The sequence below is a fragment of the Xenia sp. Carnegie-2017 genome, unplaced genomic scaffold (genome assembly GCF_021976095.1).
Source record: "Xenia sp. Carnegie-2017 unplaced genomic scaffold, XeniaSp_v1 HiC_scaffold_4, whole genome shotgun sequence".
NCBI lineage: Eukaryota > Metazoa > Cnidaria > Anthozoa > Malacalcyonacea > Xeniidae > Xenia > Xenia sp. Carnegie-2017.
This window is the reverse complement of record NW_025813504.1, coordinates 6,179,838-6,197,597: the sequence shown is the minus strand read 5'-3', so window position 1 is coordinate 6,197,597 and position 17,760 is coordinate 6,179,838. Positions and strand designations below refer to the sequence as shown.

Here is a 17,760-nt window from a genome sequence, read left to right as displayed (position 1 = left end):
GATAAAAGTTTCTCCGGATTTTAAGTGATTTTTTATTGAGCATTTTAAATACGCATTTCACCCCATCCAATCACATTGATCCACCCACTAATCTAATTAAACGCTCTAAACGTCTCCAAGCTAAAAGCACGTGTAAATAAATATCCTCATTCTGATGAAGGCTCGAAGCAACGAGTCGAAAGCTCAATAAAAAATCACTTAAAACCGGAGAAACTTTTATCTTTTATGTATATAAATATATATACAAAGTGTATATACAATGTGCCCTCCCGGCTATCACCATATTAAAATGGTGACTCCTGCACTTGGGACACAGGATGTACAGTTACACATCGCATGGATTGTATTATAGAATCACCACAGTGCTCAAATCTATAAAGGTGAGCTTTGCATATCGCGAACACGGTGAACGTCTCCATATGAGACTCTACACAATCCGACAGTGCTCAAACTACGCACGCGCAGTGAGCGTAATATACAAAGTGTATGTACAATGTATATATATATATATATATACAAAGTGTATAACAATGTGCCCTCCCGGCTATCACCATAGTAAAATGGTGACTCCTGCACTTGGGACACAGGACGTACGGTTATATATATATATATATATATAATGAAAATAAAATAAACCACGAATTACTTCATCGAAATTTATTCCCTACAGAACTGTTTCGTATGGCAGTTGTTTAACTTGCCACACTCGTCAAGAGTTTTCAAATTTATTCTCCTGACGAGTGTGGCAAGTTAAACAACTGCCATACTAAATTCGATAATAATAGTTTATTTATTTTCAATTATACCGCTCTGCCGTGGCATTGAGCACTCTATTTCCGTGCGATTTTGTTTGCGATAGTTTCTATCACAAAACCCATTATATATTTATAACGCATATTGAGAGAACCTGACAATACTATTATTATTATGGAAGTCCGTCGCGAAGCGAGGATGACGTCAGTGGCGCCTCATATGTGAGCGTAGCCCGAAGTCCGATGCACAGATTCTTCCACACACCGGGTAGGCTACGGCAGCAGCAGGGTTTGCTCTCCTGTCCTTCCTGGCCTGGCGTTTGGCATCAAGCTGCTCAAGTCGACGGTCCTCGAAGGCCTTGACCCCGTACAGTGTAGACTGCCTCCAGGCAGTACGGTTGGCAGCCAGTCCTTCCCAACCATCGACGGGGATGTTGCAGGCCCTCAGGGACTGCTTCAGGGAGTCTTTGTAGCGCTTGATCTGGCCTCCCTGCTTTCTTGTGCGCTGGCCAGTGCAGAACAGAAGAGCTGCTTAGGAAGACGGCTGTCTTCCATACGCATCACGTGGCCTGACCATCTCAACTGGGACTGCATGATCAAGGCCTCGATTCCAGGCAGGGCGGCACAGCGAAGGACCTCTTGGTTGGTCACACGGTCCTCCCAGTGGATACCCAGGAGTCTGCGCAAACAGCGGAGATGAAACTGGTCCAGTTTTTTGATGTGGCGGCGATAGCAGGTCCACGTTTCACAGCCGTATAGGAGCGATGTCAGTACCACAGCTCTGTAGACTGCGACTTTCGTTTTCTGCGTGATGCCCCGCTCGTGCCACACTCTTGTCCAAAGGCGTCCAAAGGCGCTGCTAGCCTTTGCCAGTCGACAGGAAATTTCCCTGTACAGTGTCCCAGACGAGGAGAGGCAACTACCTAGGTAGGTGAAGTCCTCCACATTCTTCAGCTGAGCACCGTCAATCTCAACGACTGGTTCTGGCTTGCTAGCACTAGGGGCTGCTTGGTACATGACCTCAGTCTTCTTGACGCTGATTGTCAGACCAAAGGCTTTAGCAGCGGTGGAGAAACATTCTGCCAGGCATTGCAAGTCTTCTTTAGAGTGGGCGCCAAGCGCACAGTCGTCAGCAAAGAGGAAGTCGCGGACCAGGGCTTCACGCACTTTGGTCTTGGCCTTCAGACGACGTAGGTCGAAAAAACGTCCATCTGTCCTGTATCTGATCCTGATGCCGGCGCTGGTTTGGGTTAGTGCAGCTGACAGCATCTCGGCGAACAGCAGGCTGAAGAGTGTGGGAGCCAGGACGCAGCCCTGCTTGACTCCGTTGGTGACGGGGAAGGGCTCGGAGACATCCCCATTTACGACCACCCTGGCCATCATGCCATCATGGAAAGACCGAACAGCTCTGACGAACTTGGGGGGGGGGCAAACCTAGTTTAGACAGGATGGGCCAGAGGCCGGGTCTGCTGACGGTGTCGAAGGCCTTGGTCAGGTCAATAAAGAGCAGGTAGAGGTCTTGATTCTGCTCGATGCACTTTTCCTGCAGTTGCCTGACTGCAAATATCATGTCCAGCGTACCTCTATTCTGCCTGAAGCCACACTGGCTCTCTGAGACAACGCTGTCCACTAGGTGTTCGGTAATCCTGTTCAGCAGGACACGTGCCAGGATTTTCCCTGCAATGCTGAGGAGGGAGATGCCTCTGTGATTGTCGCAAGCAGCCTTCTCGCCCTTGTTCTTATACAGGTGTATGATGTTGGCGTCTTTGAAGTCTTGAGGCAGCTCTCCCTTCTCGCAAAAGTTTTGAAACAGACCGATCAGCCGGTCAACGATAGCCTCACCTCCCACCTTGTAGATTTCAGGAAAGATTCCGTCTGGCCCTGGAGCTTTACCAGTCTGAAGCTGGCTGATGGCCTTCAGTGTCTCCTTTCTCGTTGGTATCTCATCGAGGGTGGGAATCAGAGGTCGCTGTGGCAGGTCTTGGAGTGTCTGCTCGTCAATGGAGGATGGCCTGTTTAGTAGCTAGCTGAAGTGGGCTGTCCGACGCTCAAGGATAAGCGCCTTGTCTGTTAGCAGGATCCCATCAGCCGCTCGAACTGGGGTCATGGTGCTGGGGGAAGGTCCATAAACTGACTTCAGGCCGCTAAAGAAAAGCTTCGTGGCGTGTTGATCGGCATAGCTCTGGAGTTCTTTTGCTTTTGCCTCCCACAAAGCATCCTTCATCTGTCTGATCTTGACCTGGGCCTCACTTCTCAGCTTCTTGAAGTGTTCGTGCTTAGGCACTGAGGACTTGTCACTCAGCCAGGCTGCATGGGCTGCTCTTTTCCTTGCCAGGAGGTCGAGAATCTCCTGGTTGTTGTCATCAAACCAGTCTTGATGCTTTTTCTTGGGGTGCCCAAGGACCGTTTCGGCAGTGCTGTAGACTGTGTCTCTGAATATTGCCCACTCTGAGTCGGGACTGCCTTCAGCATGTGCTGCCTGTTGCAGGTTCTGGGAAAGGGCGTCACTGAGAGCTTGTTGAACTTGCGGGCTGTTCCAGCTTGTTCACATCAAGCTTTTTCTTCACGCTGCTGGGTTGTTTCCTGTGCTTGTCTGCAATCCTGAAGGATGCTTTGCAACGCAGCATAACATGATCTGACCAGCAGTCTGCTCCTCTCATTGCTAGGGTTACCAGGATGTCGCTGATGTCGCAGCGTCTCGTGATGACAAAGTCAATCAGGTGCCAGTGTTTAGAGCGGGGGTGCATCCAGGTGGCTTTGTGGGTCTCTGGATGTTCTAAGAGCGTGTTGGTGATGGTCAGCTCTTCCTTGGAGCACAGAGTCAGCAGAAGGAGTCCGTTGGAGTTCACCTTTCCCATGCCGTGGGGACCCATTGCGGATGGCCATGCAGTGTTGTCTCTCCCAACGCGGGCGTTGAAGTCGCCTAACAGGAGTACCTTGTCATCTCCCGGAGTCGCGTGGAGGGTGTCGCTGAGAAGCTGGTAGAAAGCTTCCTTCTCCTCATCAGCATACATCATCGTTGGGGCGTAGGCACTGATGACTGTCAGGTGGGTGATGCCAGCCAGCGGGATGCGCAGGATCATGAGTCTATCGCTGATTCCCTTCGGGACTGTTTCAAGCTTGCTGACAAGAGCTGTACGGATGGCAAAGCCCACGCCAGCCTCTCTAGGCTCGTCCTTCCCCTTGCCACTCCAGTAAAACGTGTATCCAGCACCAACCTCTGTCAGTTCACCTGTTTCCGCAAGTCTGGTCTCGCTCAAGGCGGTGATGTCGATGTTATATCGCGACAGTTCGTGGCCAACAATTGCTGTCATTCGTTCTGGTCTCTTGCTGTTCTTGGTGTCCATCAAAGTTCTTACATTCCATGCTGCAAACTGCAAAGTTTTCCGTGCTTTTCTGCTGGAGTTTCGTTTGTTGTTTTGGATTCGACCACGTGATTGGATGCCCAGCCAGCTGCGGTATGCTGGCAGGGAGTGAGGAGGCAAGCTTTGTTTGGGTCACCTTTTCTAGACCCCTCCCACAGGGGGGGTAGCAGTGCTATCCCTAAATAGGGCTGCTCCGTCACCAAGGTTGCTACCGGACTCCGCCCTTGCCTCAGTGGGAGAAGAACGACCGAATATACGCCTTGGCCGCCTGAGTGCAGGTTTGTGGCTAGCAGCTCCCAGCACCATCCTGTGCCTGCCACCGTCACCACTTGCCCATCGCCCCAGGGCTTCGTTTCAGTGTATGGGGTGTGGCGTACTGATTCCTGAGCATGTAGTATGGAAGTCCTGCTCTGCCCAAACTCGAAGACTCCCCTCTCGGCCTAGACGATGTAGTCCAAAGGAACACATAGTGCTATAGTTTGGAATCGCTTCGGCTGCAGGTGCTGCCAGAAAGATGACTTGGTATGTAAGCAGACTGCCTTAGGGGCCCCACTCCGGATTTCTGTCAGGTCTACTCCTTAGCTTTTCTTCTCCCAAAGATGCCCACAAGGCAGTGGGACCATTTATCCATGGGTGGAACATGGCTGCTGGATGCTCGGGCGTCCGTTGACCCAGGGTCTTCACGCTCCAAGATTCCAGCACGCCTGGACACTTCATGGGTTTGAAGCAGGTTTCCTTCTGCTACACTTGGTCGTTGGGTCACTTCTGTGGACCCTCCTCCCTGGCCGTTGGCTGCCTGTCGCTGCTCGTCCGCCCAGTGGTGCAGTGTAAACACCACCCCCTCGCAAGGTTTAGCGCGCCTGCTGAGACAGTGTACCGGGGCATGGCGCTTGGAGCCACATGTGAGAGATTTAGGGATGAGTGGGGACCAATGATGCCCGTCCACCCTACCAGGTAGAGTGCAGCAGCCAGACACCAAAGGTACTACCCCTCCTCAGAGCCCCTATACCTGACAATACTAATGACACCATCAATGACAAAAATATAAAAACAAAAACATGCAACTGCCGACAAAATCAAAACTGCCCACTTAACTGAAACTGCCTACAATCATCTGTCATCTACCAAGCAACTGCTAAACGTTTGGACACTAACACAACTGAGACATACATCCGACTTACAGAAAACGAATTTAAGACTCGACACAGGATTCTATCTTAATTTTTTACCCTAACTTCCTCTTGTATATATAATCTTGCACATGCTTTTGTATTCATTTAATATTATCCCCTGAAGAGTGAGAAATCACGAAACAGGCTTGTCGGGATGAAATTGTAGTTTTTGTGTATTTTCTTTTTCTTATCAATATTTACGCTCTGCTCTTAGGCATCGAGCACTGTACTTACGCAGATTCAAATAAACAAAACTTCCTATATATATATATAAACTATTGTCAGGGTTAGGGATAGAATGATGAGAAATTTGTGCAACAACGTGCATTCACCATTGAGTTCTATAAGACCTGGAAGGGAAAAGTGGCCTGGAGCCTGTGGTCAAAAACATGGCGGTAATGGTGGATTTTGGTGGTCAAAACTTCCACTTTAAAACATTTTTCAATATTCACTCCCTCCTGATTTTCAATACTGTTTAAATGAACGATAACAAATGAAGAAAACAATTACGATACCGACAGCATATCATGTTAAAATAATGCTTCAGCATTGCGTGAAAACACAGTACACACACATCAAAATAAAGAAAATCGACGGTGGAGAAACGAATATTTTGGCTGTAACATTCAAGTTATTTTATGACATTTTAACATTTTAAAAGTGATAATCAAACGGCATTCTTTAGTAGACCGGTCAATGTCGTCAACTTATACCTTACTTCATGCTTGTATGTGTTTGACTGTTTGTAAACAGATGGTGAGTAGTTATGGTGCAGGTATGGTCACGGAAGTAAATGGAGCTCTTACCCGTGTCCTCCAGGTTTCCAGTCCTAGAAAGTAAGCAGGGCGCGCGAGTGTAAACTGGAAACCACGTAAAATGAACGAAAGTTGCTACTGGATGACATGTTTAAATGAAACACGATAAAACTTTATTAAAATTGTCAATTGTTTTCTATTCTTAAAGCAATATTAGATCCGTTTTTTTGTTTCCTTTGCAAATATAAAAAAGGAGAACACGTTACAATTTTATTGAGTTAAAGTTATTTGGTAATTTTTGTATAACTAAAACGAAAATGGCTTTAAAAGTAGACATTGAGCAAGCAAAGAAAGTAAAGGGATCTTCCTTCGAATTTAAAGATGAGAGCAATGTTTCAGATGAGCGGCAAAGCAATATACAAAAAAAATTGTTAAAGTGCTATGCTACTGAAGATGGTTTTAAAATATGCGAACTTGCGGCAAAAGACTGTGACGGCTGTCGCGTTTATCACTCATCTCAAAGGCGACATGAATGTTTGATGATGCCGAAGGATGAAAGGGTATCGATATATTTTGATGATGCAGTATCAGAAATTGATGAGGAAGAAGTCATGAAATCCTTCTTCGATAGTTTACAAGACATGACTCCGATAGTAATTGGGCTAGAACTTATCAAGTACACTTGCAATGATTGGAGAAAAATATTTTTGACAGAAAAAAAGAACAAATTAGAACATGAGACGTTGATATTCTTAATAAATTTTATTGAAATAAAACATTTTTAGTTGAAAAAAGTAGCAACGACCGCTCTGAAATAAAAAGAAATCAATCTTACTCACTGTTCTACAGAATCAATGTTCAAAACATAAAGAATTTTAAAAATACATACTGAAAAAAATCTTCAAGAAATCTCATCTTGCATCTGCGCATGCTCAGATGTAATTTTATCAGCGTTATCAAATTTATTCGGATACGTGTGGACGGGCAAAAACGATCGGGAAACGAGTACGGGTGGACGCAGAAGTTTTAAAAACCATAACAATATTTTTGCGTTTTTAAATCTATCCGGATACGTCTAGACAGGGCCCATACAACAAGATCCTCAATAAACAAGTGCAAGTCATGTCTGAACAAAAACTTTACTCTCTACTAGCAACCACACACTAGAAGTTTGATGGAACACAAAATACATGTCTAAATTTTTTTTTCATATTCAAATTCCTTTCCTGACTTCCTAAAATAATTACTTTTAGTATCTTAATTCAATTGACAATTTTTGTAAAAAAGATACAATTTTGTGAGGCTTTCTTCCAAACGCTGACAATTTCTTCGGACGTAAATTAGCAAGTTAATACATTCCAATTAAAAAGCTTTGACATTTGTCTATACTCTATACCATTGTGAAATATCATCATTTCCCGAATTGGGAGAAAATGACGTCATGTCATTTTAAGCCCATCGAAATAAATTCCTTTGTGCTATGCAAATATTTAGTGCTCACCACAATAAATTTCAGAGATCAAACGGTAAAACCATTACTTCTCATTCAGAAGCCTTAATGTAAAGATAGTTTTTCTAGATTTCGTGTAAATAGTTGGTTTGGGCAAATAATTGTGCTGACTCTCAGTTTTATTTTGATATGGAAGGCCTTGGAATTGTTTTACCTCAAGAACAATCGTGATTGAAAATCAAAACAGCAGGCAATTGGAATTTTTGGAGACGTTAGCAGAATTAATGTCGAATTCATTCAATGGCCATGGAAATATATCGTGTTGTATAACATTAACATCAAAAGAAAGTTTATCTTTTCAACATGTTCACGATGCTTTAGTTTTGTTAGTTAAACGTCAACCAATGTTACAAGCAGTGGTGTCGATAAACAACGACGGAGAACGATATTTTGATATCAGAAATGTCGAAGATGCTATTCACATCTTTAATATCACAAAGTCTAATGTTAAAATAACCGATTGGAAAGATACAGTGGTCAAGTACACCTCTACCTTGCATAAAAGCTTTTTGCCATGGAAGCTGTTATACTTATTGAAGACTTCGAATTAAAACATCGCAAGAATATTCAATTATGATAATGCTTGCATTGAAATAGCCGTGTTATGATGATATTGCTTACATTTAATTTGTTCATCAATTTCTGAATAACTTGAATGAGGTATCCAGTAGTGTCACCAATGTGGACAAAGATATAACAAGTCTCGAACAATTACCTACAGCACACAAAATGGTAATAGAAATAGAATCGGCGATTCATTGCTTCACTTCTTTGCTTCACATTTTGGGCTTCGTCCAGGATTGGAATTTCGTTTAGAAAAAATGATGTCTTATTTTACAAAGAAACAAATCAATCCATACTACCAAAAGCAACCACCTCTACAATGTGATGACATTACTCCAGAAAAACGTCAGCGGATACATTTAAGAACATTTACAGAGCAAGAAACCAAGTCAATAGTTGACGCATGCAAAGCCAACGGTTGTAGAGTAACTGGAGCAATAACAGCTACCATTCATTTTGCATTCTACGATTTATTAAACGAGAATTATGAACCCTAAAAAACAGAGAAACAATGCTTGCCATTAACAATCGTTCTTTATGTGACCCAAAAGCTGCAGATGACTACCTGGCACTTTTGTTGCTTATTTTCAATATCATTGCTTCAAGTATTCACATGCTAATCCAGAAAACCGTTGGATGATGGCTAAACAAAGCACAGCTCTATTAAAAGAGATTTTGATAAAAAGAGATTTTGTGGAAGAAATGTCGTTATTTAGTGCTTTCGAGCCAAAAATGATGAGGAAGATTGATTGCGATGAAGATTCCTTTTTAAGAGCCACCTGTATTGTATCTCCAGTTATGGCGTCTTCAATTTGATCATAAGCAGGAAGGTCCAAACCTTGAAAAACACTTACATATTTCCTATTATGGCTATCGAAAATTCTCTGTTTGCACATTTCCTGTATATAATGGAAAATTAACTTGGATAATAAAATCACGCACAACAGTTTCAGATGCCTATGCTAAAAAAATTTATCTCTTCTTGTTTTGATATAATACTCAATGTTGGCACTGCACCATCTTTCAGATATATTTTACTTCCTGATATGCTCTTCATGCTATCAGCAAAATGATCTGAGCAAACTTTGTTCTACTTCGTTAGCTCTGTTAGTGCACTATTTTTTTGTTAAAGGAAAATATTTTGCAATAGATTGGTAAATTTAAAATTGAACATTTCAAAACTTTCTTTAAGAAAATGAATGTCGCCCAGGTAGATAACAACCTTCTGAAATTTTCTTGGAATTTTCCAGAAAAATTTAAACGCGTTAATTGCAGCTTTCACATCTAAAAAAAGTTGACATACAGCATGTTTGCTTCATAAGCCTGCTTTTGAATGTTTTTTAGATACTTTTGGATTGTGCTGAAATCTCTTACATTAGAGGTAATAGGAGATAGGTAGGTCTTCGAATTCATCTTTATCGTTTCGATGCAATAAATACTTTGCAGTTTCATTTTTAAGGCAAATTTACCTTAGAGATTAGTTACAAAATATCTTTGGGATCATAGACTGTTCTTTCCAACAAGGATTTATCTCGCTCTTTTATAAGTTTTCAAATATTGTACATTTTGAAACACATCCATATCGGTAAGCACGTCTAAAAAACCTAATAATACTTTCAACTCATAAGTAAAGCGGATCCCCAGACCTCGATAGAGTAATAAAATAGTGATAAAATCAATGTTTCAAATAATTTGTGAAAATAATTCCTGCAATAGCCATACGACCTATAAACACGAACAATGTGCATGCGACTTACACCTTTAGAGAGCATGGTATCAGTTTGAAGATCCCAACTATTAGGATCATCTTGAAATATTATGCTAAGTAGTTTTAGATATTTTCTTTTGTTTAATCAAACCAATAAGGCTTAAAAGTGGTTCTGGTGATTGTCGCTTCATTGCCATTTCCCACATTTTGGAAAGATTTAATAACATTTTATTGTTCTTTGCCCATTTTTCTATATTTTATATTCGGCAAGTTCAAAATCGAGTCGAAATTACGTCGAGACGTAATTTCCACGTTCTTTCCACGTCGAAATACCGACGCTCAATCGACATCGTTGTTTCGACTCTATGCTAAGCGATGTAACTCTAATTGATCTTGAAAATATTATACATACGTATATCAACAGCGATTTAGTGGCATTGGAAAGCAATGAATGACAAAAAATACAGATATTTGTCCCAATAAAAGAGGAAATGAAAAAATAGCTTCAAATCTTGAGGACTTCCTTACTATTTAAAGGAACCATTGCAACAACGCTTAAAACAGCGCTGCATGGTGCTCACATCATTGGTAGTTGAACCCAGACTGAAAAACCCGAAGGAAAAGATTTGTAATTAAGCCTACGATGCGCAGCAGTACAGTAGACAGCTTCAAGCCCCTACAACAGAAGATTCCACCGAAGAGTTAAAAAGTTACGCACGCTGTATTTTTAGTAAACGAGATCTTAATCATGGGTATGATCAATATACCCTTGGATAAGCAATCTCTTCAAACCATACCACGCTCTTTACGCCATAGGGAAACTATCGATAAAAAAAGCTTGCGTTTGGCTGACTCATTGGTAATGAAAACTTTTTTATGCATTGGTAATGAAAACTTTTTGTTTCCATGATTTAAAAGAGAGCTTGTGTAAAAATTTTAAATGCAGATTGCAACAAACCATTTTTCACTATCTATGAAAACTCGTGATCAATGGTGTTTGAAAAGAATTAAATGAGATTAATTTGAACTTATTTGGCCAACTTGTAAAACTACAGTTTAAACCAACATGACTATAACTATACATAAAACTTAAAATTCCTTTTCGCTAAGATGATAGTCAAGTTACACCCCCCCCCCTCCCTCGACAGTACTTGGTTGTTACACCCTTGGTAATACACAAGCATGTACACTGAAAATATTTAGTAGAAATATTTTATAATAGGTGTTTGCTGCTACTGTACTGAGCTAAGAGAAGTTTGCAAAAAATGTCTGTATTTCGTATCAAAATTATGATACTCCTAGTACCAAAACAAAAACATGAATGATCGAAAGTCCCAAATCTACTTGATACAAACCGGAAATAATATACAAATAAACTAATTTATACTTGCATTGCATGCATGCATTAAAATATGCAAATTATCCTTTGTGGCTATATTGCATTATTTTGATGTGAATGCAATGATTCCACCCTCCAAAATTAAAAGTAATACATCCGGATACCGGAATCCCGGGTACCTGGCTCATGTAATTGAGCGATGAAAGTGGAGTTTGGTTTGGCTATATACTATAATGCAACGTATTCTTCAAAAGAAAAGAATACAATTAAGACCTCATATTTCCCTCATGTCAGAATAAATCCACAATGTTGAACACCTAAATCACTTCGCATTTTTTTATGCTAGTAAATGGCCAAAAATATATAACCAGTAACAACGCATAAGAAGGCCATAATTCATAATTTAAAAGTAAACAGTATTGTAATCCGAGTCATTTGGAAACCCATGCAAAAGGACACAGCATCTGGTAAAAATCTGTCAACAATTAACAGTTTTACATTTTACAATCAAATGATTACGATACGTCATGCACTTTTATGTTATCACACGAATTTATTCTTTCTTTGTACCACAACTCTTGGCGAGCACTCTATTAAAGCAGGATTCACTGAATTGTTGAGCATGCGCATCTGGAATGGTTTTATCCGTTATTACCAACCATGTCAATTTTCCATTAATTGTATACACAAAATGGGTAAACACAGAATTGATACGATGGACAATGGGAAGTACAAAGCAATCATTTAAGGTGTACGTCATTGGAATGTCGTGATTATGTGAAAAATTGAAGACGCCATAACTGGATATAACATTGCTTATGGCTTTTAAGTAAGCATTTCTCTCGTAATAGATATTTATAAGCAAGTTTGGATTAAGAACACCTAATAACGACATTTCCTTGACAAATGATTCATTTTTCACAACCTGTTTTATTTGGGCTGTACTTTCTTTAGCCATCATCCAAAAGTCATCAGGATCAGTTTTACTATACTTCAAGTAATAAGCTGCAAAATAAACAAAGTAGCAGAGGTAGTCTTCTGGGGCTTTTGGGTTACCAAGCAAACGATTATTGAAAGGAATTAATGTCTCTAAGCTTGTTTTCTCCTTATTCTTTTCATTTAATAATTCGTAGAATGCCAAATGTGCAGCAGCCGTTATTGCCCCAGTTACTGTACAACCGTTGGCTTTGCAGGAGTCAATAATTGACTTGGTTTCTTTCTTAGTAAATATTCTCAAATTTGTCCGTTGAAGTTTTTCTACAGGGATGTCATCAGGTGGTAGAGGTGGGTACTTTTGGTAATAAGGATTGATTGGTTTCTTTTTAACAACATAAGCAATCAGTTTTGCCAAAAGAAATTCCAGTATCGGACGAAGTCCACAATATGAAACAACGAACCGAAACAAGGAATGACCGATTCTTTTTGTATTACCAAGTCGTGCGCTAGGTAAGAGTTCGAGACTTGTTATATCCTTGTCGACATTGCTTACACCACTTGCTATCTCGTTCATGTTATTCAGGAACTGTTTTACAAATTTAACGGAAGAAACACCATCAAAACACGAATGCTTCACGGTAAACATTATCATATTAGAATACTCTTTGTTATTGAATCAAATTCTTCCTTAAGTATAACAGCTTTCCATGGAAAAGGCCTTTATGTATAGTTGAAGTGTGCTCGAACATTATATCTTTCAATCAGAAATCTTAGTATCCGACGTGGTGATGTCAAATAGTGGAATAGTCTCTTCTGGGCTTTTAATCTCAAAATATTTTTCTCCATCGGCTTTCGTCGATACGACTGCTCGTAACATTGGTTGACGTTTTACTAACAATACTAAAGCATCGTGAACATGTTGAAAGGATAAGCTTTCTTTTGATGTTAGTGATACAAAACATGACATATTGCTATGGCCATCAAGTGAATGCGCCAAGATTTCAACAAATTGCTCTAAGAAATCCAACCGTCTACAATTTTTGTCTTTTACCTTCTTTCCTGCAGTAAGCAATCTCAAGAACTTCAATGCCAGAAGAAGCCATAAAATTAACAAAAGTATTTCCACGAACCAAATATTTAGCGCCGTTAGTAAAGCCATCATTGTAGGTAGACTGCAAAAATATGAATGATATAAAATTTTTCAAATCCAAACAAATCCAATAATGCATGTAAACGATACCTTTACGGAAATGAATCTAATTAATATATCTGAATATATGAATAATCCCACATCCAACAGCTGAGTGCCGTTATAGTTTTGCTCTGTCTTCACCTAGTGTCAAGGAACCAACTGCTCTGTGGTTTACAAATATTCAACATTTTTACATTTCATTCATTTTATAGCAAAAAATACATTACGTCACTTTAATATTTCCTTCATGTGTTGAAATTGGTTTTTTTTTGAATTATTGTGAAACATGAGTGGATCTCTCCTTTTACGTCATTATCAGTAATCGATCATTCTTTCATCGCGTTTCAAGTTTTCGCTCGTTGCACCAAGAGAAGAAATAATTAAAGTAACAAAGAACTTACATAAGCAAAAAAATGTTAAAGGACACATGCAAGGTAGAAGACAACTTCATTTTATTGTAATGCCTATAGCGTGAAAATAAGGCGTACCAAGTTTCAAAGTCGTCCGCAAAATATTTCAAAAGATATTTAGGGTAATAATCGGTAAAAACACGATATTCGATGACCATTGCTAAAACGCCGTGAGATTGTTTAAGTGTGGGAACTAGGAAAGAGTGACGTATTAGTTGACATAAACAAGCATCGTTCTTAAATCGCTTTACGACTTGCACGCAGTGCTTCACGGCTTTCGGTAGTTTGCTATTACTGTTTATTTAACAAAAATGAATGGTTCTTCTTCTGAAGAAGCCGATTGTAATATTGTCATAAATAAAAATGAGATACAACCTTACATGTTTGAGCCTTTGCGTCTGCAGTACAAAACTTCTTTCATCAAGTCCTTATTATATCCTGAAAAGCAAATCATTATTTATGTTGGCTTTGCATTGCATAGAGAAAAAGATAAGTTTATTTTTCTGTGCTAACCATAAGTGCTGTCAACTTTCACTGATTTGATGACCATTTGTCCTTCTTTTGACTTTGAATAAGCCACTCTCCAATCAATGCCTCTTCTGTTTGCCCACCATTCTTCGTTTTCTGAGCTTTATTTCCATTCTCATTGAAATGAAGAGCGGCAATAAACAATCTACGAATGAATGTTAAGTTTATGTTTGTTAAATTATTCGAGATTCGGCAATAACGTTCGGATAGCATGTGAAATATTATGATTTTTATTGTTGAACAAAATAACAACTTACGTATAAGCTAACAACGATATTACAATAACAAGTTCACAATGTCACTTGATCTGACATGTGTCATAGTTACTTAATTATGCATGCAATGGTATGTTGTTTACGTTTTTCGCGTGATGTTCATATCTTAACACTCCCTTTCGAAAAATATAAACTAATCTCTATTCCTTTAAATGTTTGTTACTCCCATATTAGATCTCTTTCGTTGAAATACAGTTTTTCCTAATGGTTTCGTTAACATATCAGCAACCATTTGTTGTGACGTATAATACTCAAGTGTAATTTCTTTCTTCAATACTTTGTCGCGAATGAAATAATATTTTATGTCAATGTGTTTCGTTCTGGATGGTATTTCTCATTTTTCGACAAACTTATTGCTCCTTGATTATCTTCTTTTATGATAGTTGGTTCCTTTTGAGTGAAGTTTAAATCATGTAGTAATCCTCTTAACCATATTGCTTCTTGACATGCTTGTGATGCTGCAACATACTTAGCTTCAGTAGATGAGAGAGCTACAATACTTTGCTTTTTGCTTTCCCAACTTACCAATCCACCACAAATCATAAATAGGTATCCTGAATGTGATTTTCGATTATTTGGATCACATCCCCAACAGCATCAACAAATCCACTTAATTTGACTTCAGATTCCTTATGTCCATCAAAGCAAATGCCGTAGTTAATCGTACCTTTAATGTAACGTAAAATACGTTTGGCAGCATTCCAATGGTTTTGGCTAGGGTTAGCACAGAACTGATTAACTGTTGAAAGTGCTTGTGCAGGGACGCCGGAACTGGGGGGGCAAGGGGGGCAACGGCCCCCCTTGCCTTTTCTGGAGGTGGGCAGGGGGGGCAAAAGTGCCCTACAGGTTGATAATTTATTGTTTTTAATCCAAGATAAAGACTACTTAACCAATGTGGTATATTGCATTCTTTTTAGCTTAGCAATAAAATTGTCGTAACTATGTTAGTTTTCCTTTAACATTTCTTTGTTTTAAGTACGTTTTGTAAGTTCTTTGTTTGTTTAGTTCTTCTTTTTGGTTGCAACGCGTGAGAACTTGAAACGCAATGAAAGAGTGAGTACTGCTAATGACGTAAAGGAAAGCTCGACTTACGTAATTACCGATAGTATAAATAACATGTAAATAATTAACTCTAATAGATAGCGTAAACATCTGCTGGCATAAATGGCTCAGTCACCTAAACACTCATGATTTTCAAAGGGATATTTATTGCATCTTATCGCTTTTTCTGCAATGCCAAGAGCAGAAAGATGTAAAAAAGATTCAGCAAAAGCATTAGCGAAAGCAGCGGCTAAACCAGGTCAATCTAAAATAACATCGCTGTTTGCAAAAGGAAACACAGGCCATGATTTTGATTCTGCTTCAACAAGCGGAATTGACACTGTAATAACTGTCAATACTGAAAAATACGGTGGCCCGTATCTGCAATTCACAAATTAATTTGTCAATGCACAAACATTCCCTTAAATTCAAAAACAATATATTTGATACAAAAATAATGTGCTGAATGCAAAATGATTTTGTTTGCGATGCAAAACACGAACAATGCAAAACAAATTTGATCGCAATGCAAAACAAATTTGATCGCAATGCAAAAACAAATTTGATCGCAATGCAAAAACAAAGTTACCGCAACCAGAATTTTGCACTTTACTGTGGGCGGCAATATGTCGAATATTTAATAGAGTGGGACAGTGTATATTAGATTTCTTTCGAAAATATCTGCGTTGGTTTGTAATGTTTTGCTGAATTTCACCAGGAATGTATTGTCCATTTTGCGGTCAAAATATTCAGGTCACATTCCAATATTGCCCATTTTGCGGAAATCACTTACAAGGCTTTCGAAACGCGGAGGAACAAATCCCTGGAGGAGACGATACGTGTGACGAACTAATCGCGCATTATTTCAGAGAAGGCTTTGCATACGAGAAGATTATGCAATTCCTTGGCAAGTTTCACGGCATTAACATCTCCTTACGAACACTTAATACCAAGCTAAGATCTCTTGGTCTTCGTCGAAGGAACAAGGAGTATGATTTAAGTCTAATTCGACAACGAATACAGCACGAGCTTGATGGACCAGGTTCTTCAGCTGGTTATCGCTCTGTGTGGCATACCTTACAACGGGAAGGTTACCAAGTGCCCAGGGAAACGATCAGGGTTTTTGTTAATGAGTTGGATCCTGATGGCGTGAGGGAAAGGCAGGGCAAAACCCTTAGGCGAAGAACTTTCCACAACCCAGGTCCCAATTATGCTTGGCATGTTGATGGCTATGACAAACTTAAGCCATATGGCTTCCCAGTGCATGGATGCATAGATGGATATAGCCGAAAAGTTTTATGGCTTAAAGTATGCAAAACAAATAACAATCCTGCTGTTACAAGTCAACACTTCCTGGATGCTGTTAAGAAGTATGGTGGATGCCCCACATTGTTGAGAACAGACAATGGGACTGAAAATGTCATAATGGCAGCAATGCAAGCTTATTTTAGAACTAGTGGGGATGATGAGATGGCAGGTATCAATGCTCATCGGTATGGTTCCTCTCAGTCAAACCAGCGGATTGAATCTTGGTGGGCATTTCTACGAAAAAATCGCTCGAACTGGTGGATGAATTGTTTTAAAGATATGATTGAGACAGGGCATTTAAATACATCAAGTGATCTAGACAAGGAATGTTTGTGGTATTGCTTTGCCAATTTATTACAAGAAGATCTAACAAGCGTCAAGCGTAATTGGAACTCCCACTACATCCGTAAGTCAAGGTTTGACACAGTTGCTGGAAGACCAGATGAACTTTACTTTCTCCTGAATGCAATGGTGCACAAAATTATGCAAAGCAAGTGACTGATGCTCAATTTCAAGATATGTCTCAATATTGTCATGAGTACATGGAAGAAAATGTTATTCAAGAATATTATTGCACCATTGGAAATGAACTTGGTATGTCTCAACCAACACATTGGAGAAGAGCATTGGAAATGTACCATATCTTACGTGGAATTGCCCAAAGCTGAATTTGATTTTTGAAAAAAAAAATTTTTTTTTTTTTTTTTTTTTGGCACACCATTTGTAAATAATGTCTGTAACATAACTTTGCAAAAGTTTAACTAAATCCCAAAACAAGGGACACATTGTTATTCTTCCTCAAAATTTACTAAATATTCCTCCATTCATTAAAGCTGTCAGCAAGCAATGGGCCAGGCTACAATCTAGTGTCTTCTTGTTCACATACAAATGCAATGAGTTGGAAC

The 17,760-nt window shown here is 39.7% G+C and overlaps 1 protein-coding gene and 1 long non-coding RNA gene across 5 annotated transcripts; one reads left to right on the top strand and one right to left on the bottom strand.

Moving 5' to 3' along the window:
* Positions 1-626: 626 nt before the first annotated feature.
* On the top strand, positions 627-11,018 carry LOC124455705. The gene is made up of 3 exons (XR_006951993.1): positions 627-715; positions 3,584-3,589; positions 11,008-11,018. It is a non-coding gene; the product is annotated as an uncharacterized LOC124455705 (long non-coding RNA).
* A 531-nt stretch (positions 11,019-11,549) lies between these two features.
* On the bottom strand, positions 11,550-14,382 carry LOC124455704. 4 transcript variants are annotated; one of them, XM_047006342.1, is made up of 4 exons: positions 14,217-14,382; positions 14,084-14,141; positions 13,153-13,273; positions 11,550-13,001 (listed from the first exon to the last, which is right to left on the bottom strand). In XM_047006342.1, exon 4 carries the CDS (start codon positions 12,751-12,753, stop codon positions 11,719-11,721), a length of 1,035 nt encoding a protein of 344 aa, XP_046862298.1. In that variant the 5' UTR covers positions 12,754-13,001; positions 13,153-13,273; positions 14,084-14,141; positions 14,217-14,382; the 3' UTR covers positions 11,550-11,718. The 4 variants fall into 4 exon arrangements, with proteins under 4 accessions (XP_046862298.1, XP_046862297.1, XP_046862299.1 ...); XM_047006345.1 differs by having other exon boundaries at positions 12,759-13,001; XM_047006341.1 differs by having other exon boundaries at positions 11,550-13,273.
* Positions 14,383-17,760: the final 3,378 nt, after the last annotated feature.

Excerpts from the sequence above, each read along its gene's own strand:
- LOC124455704 (XM_047006341.1), bottom strand. The coding sequence starts at position 12,753 with ATGATAATGTTTACCGTGAAGCATTCGTGTTTTGATGGTGTTTCTTCC.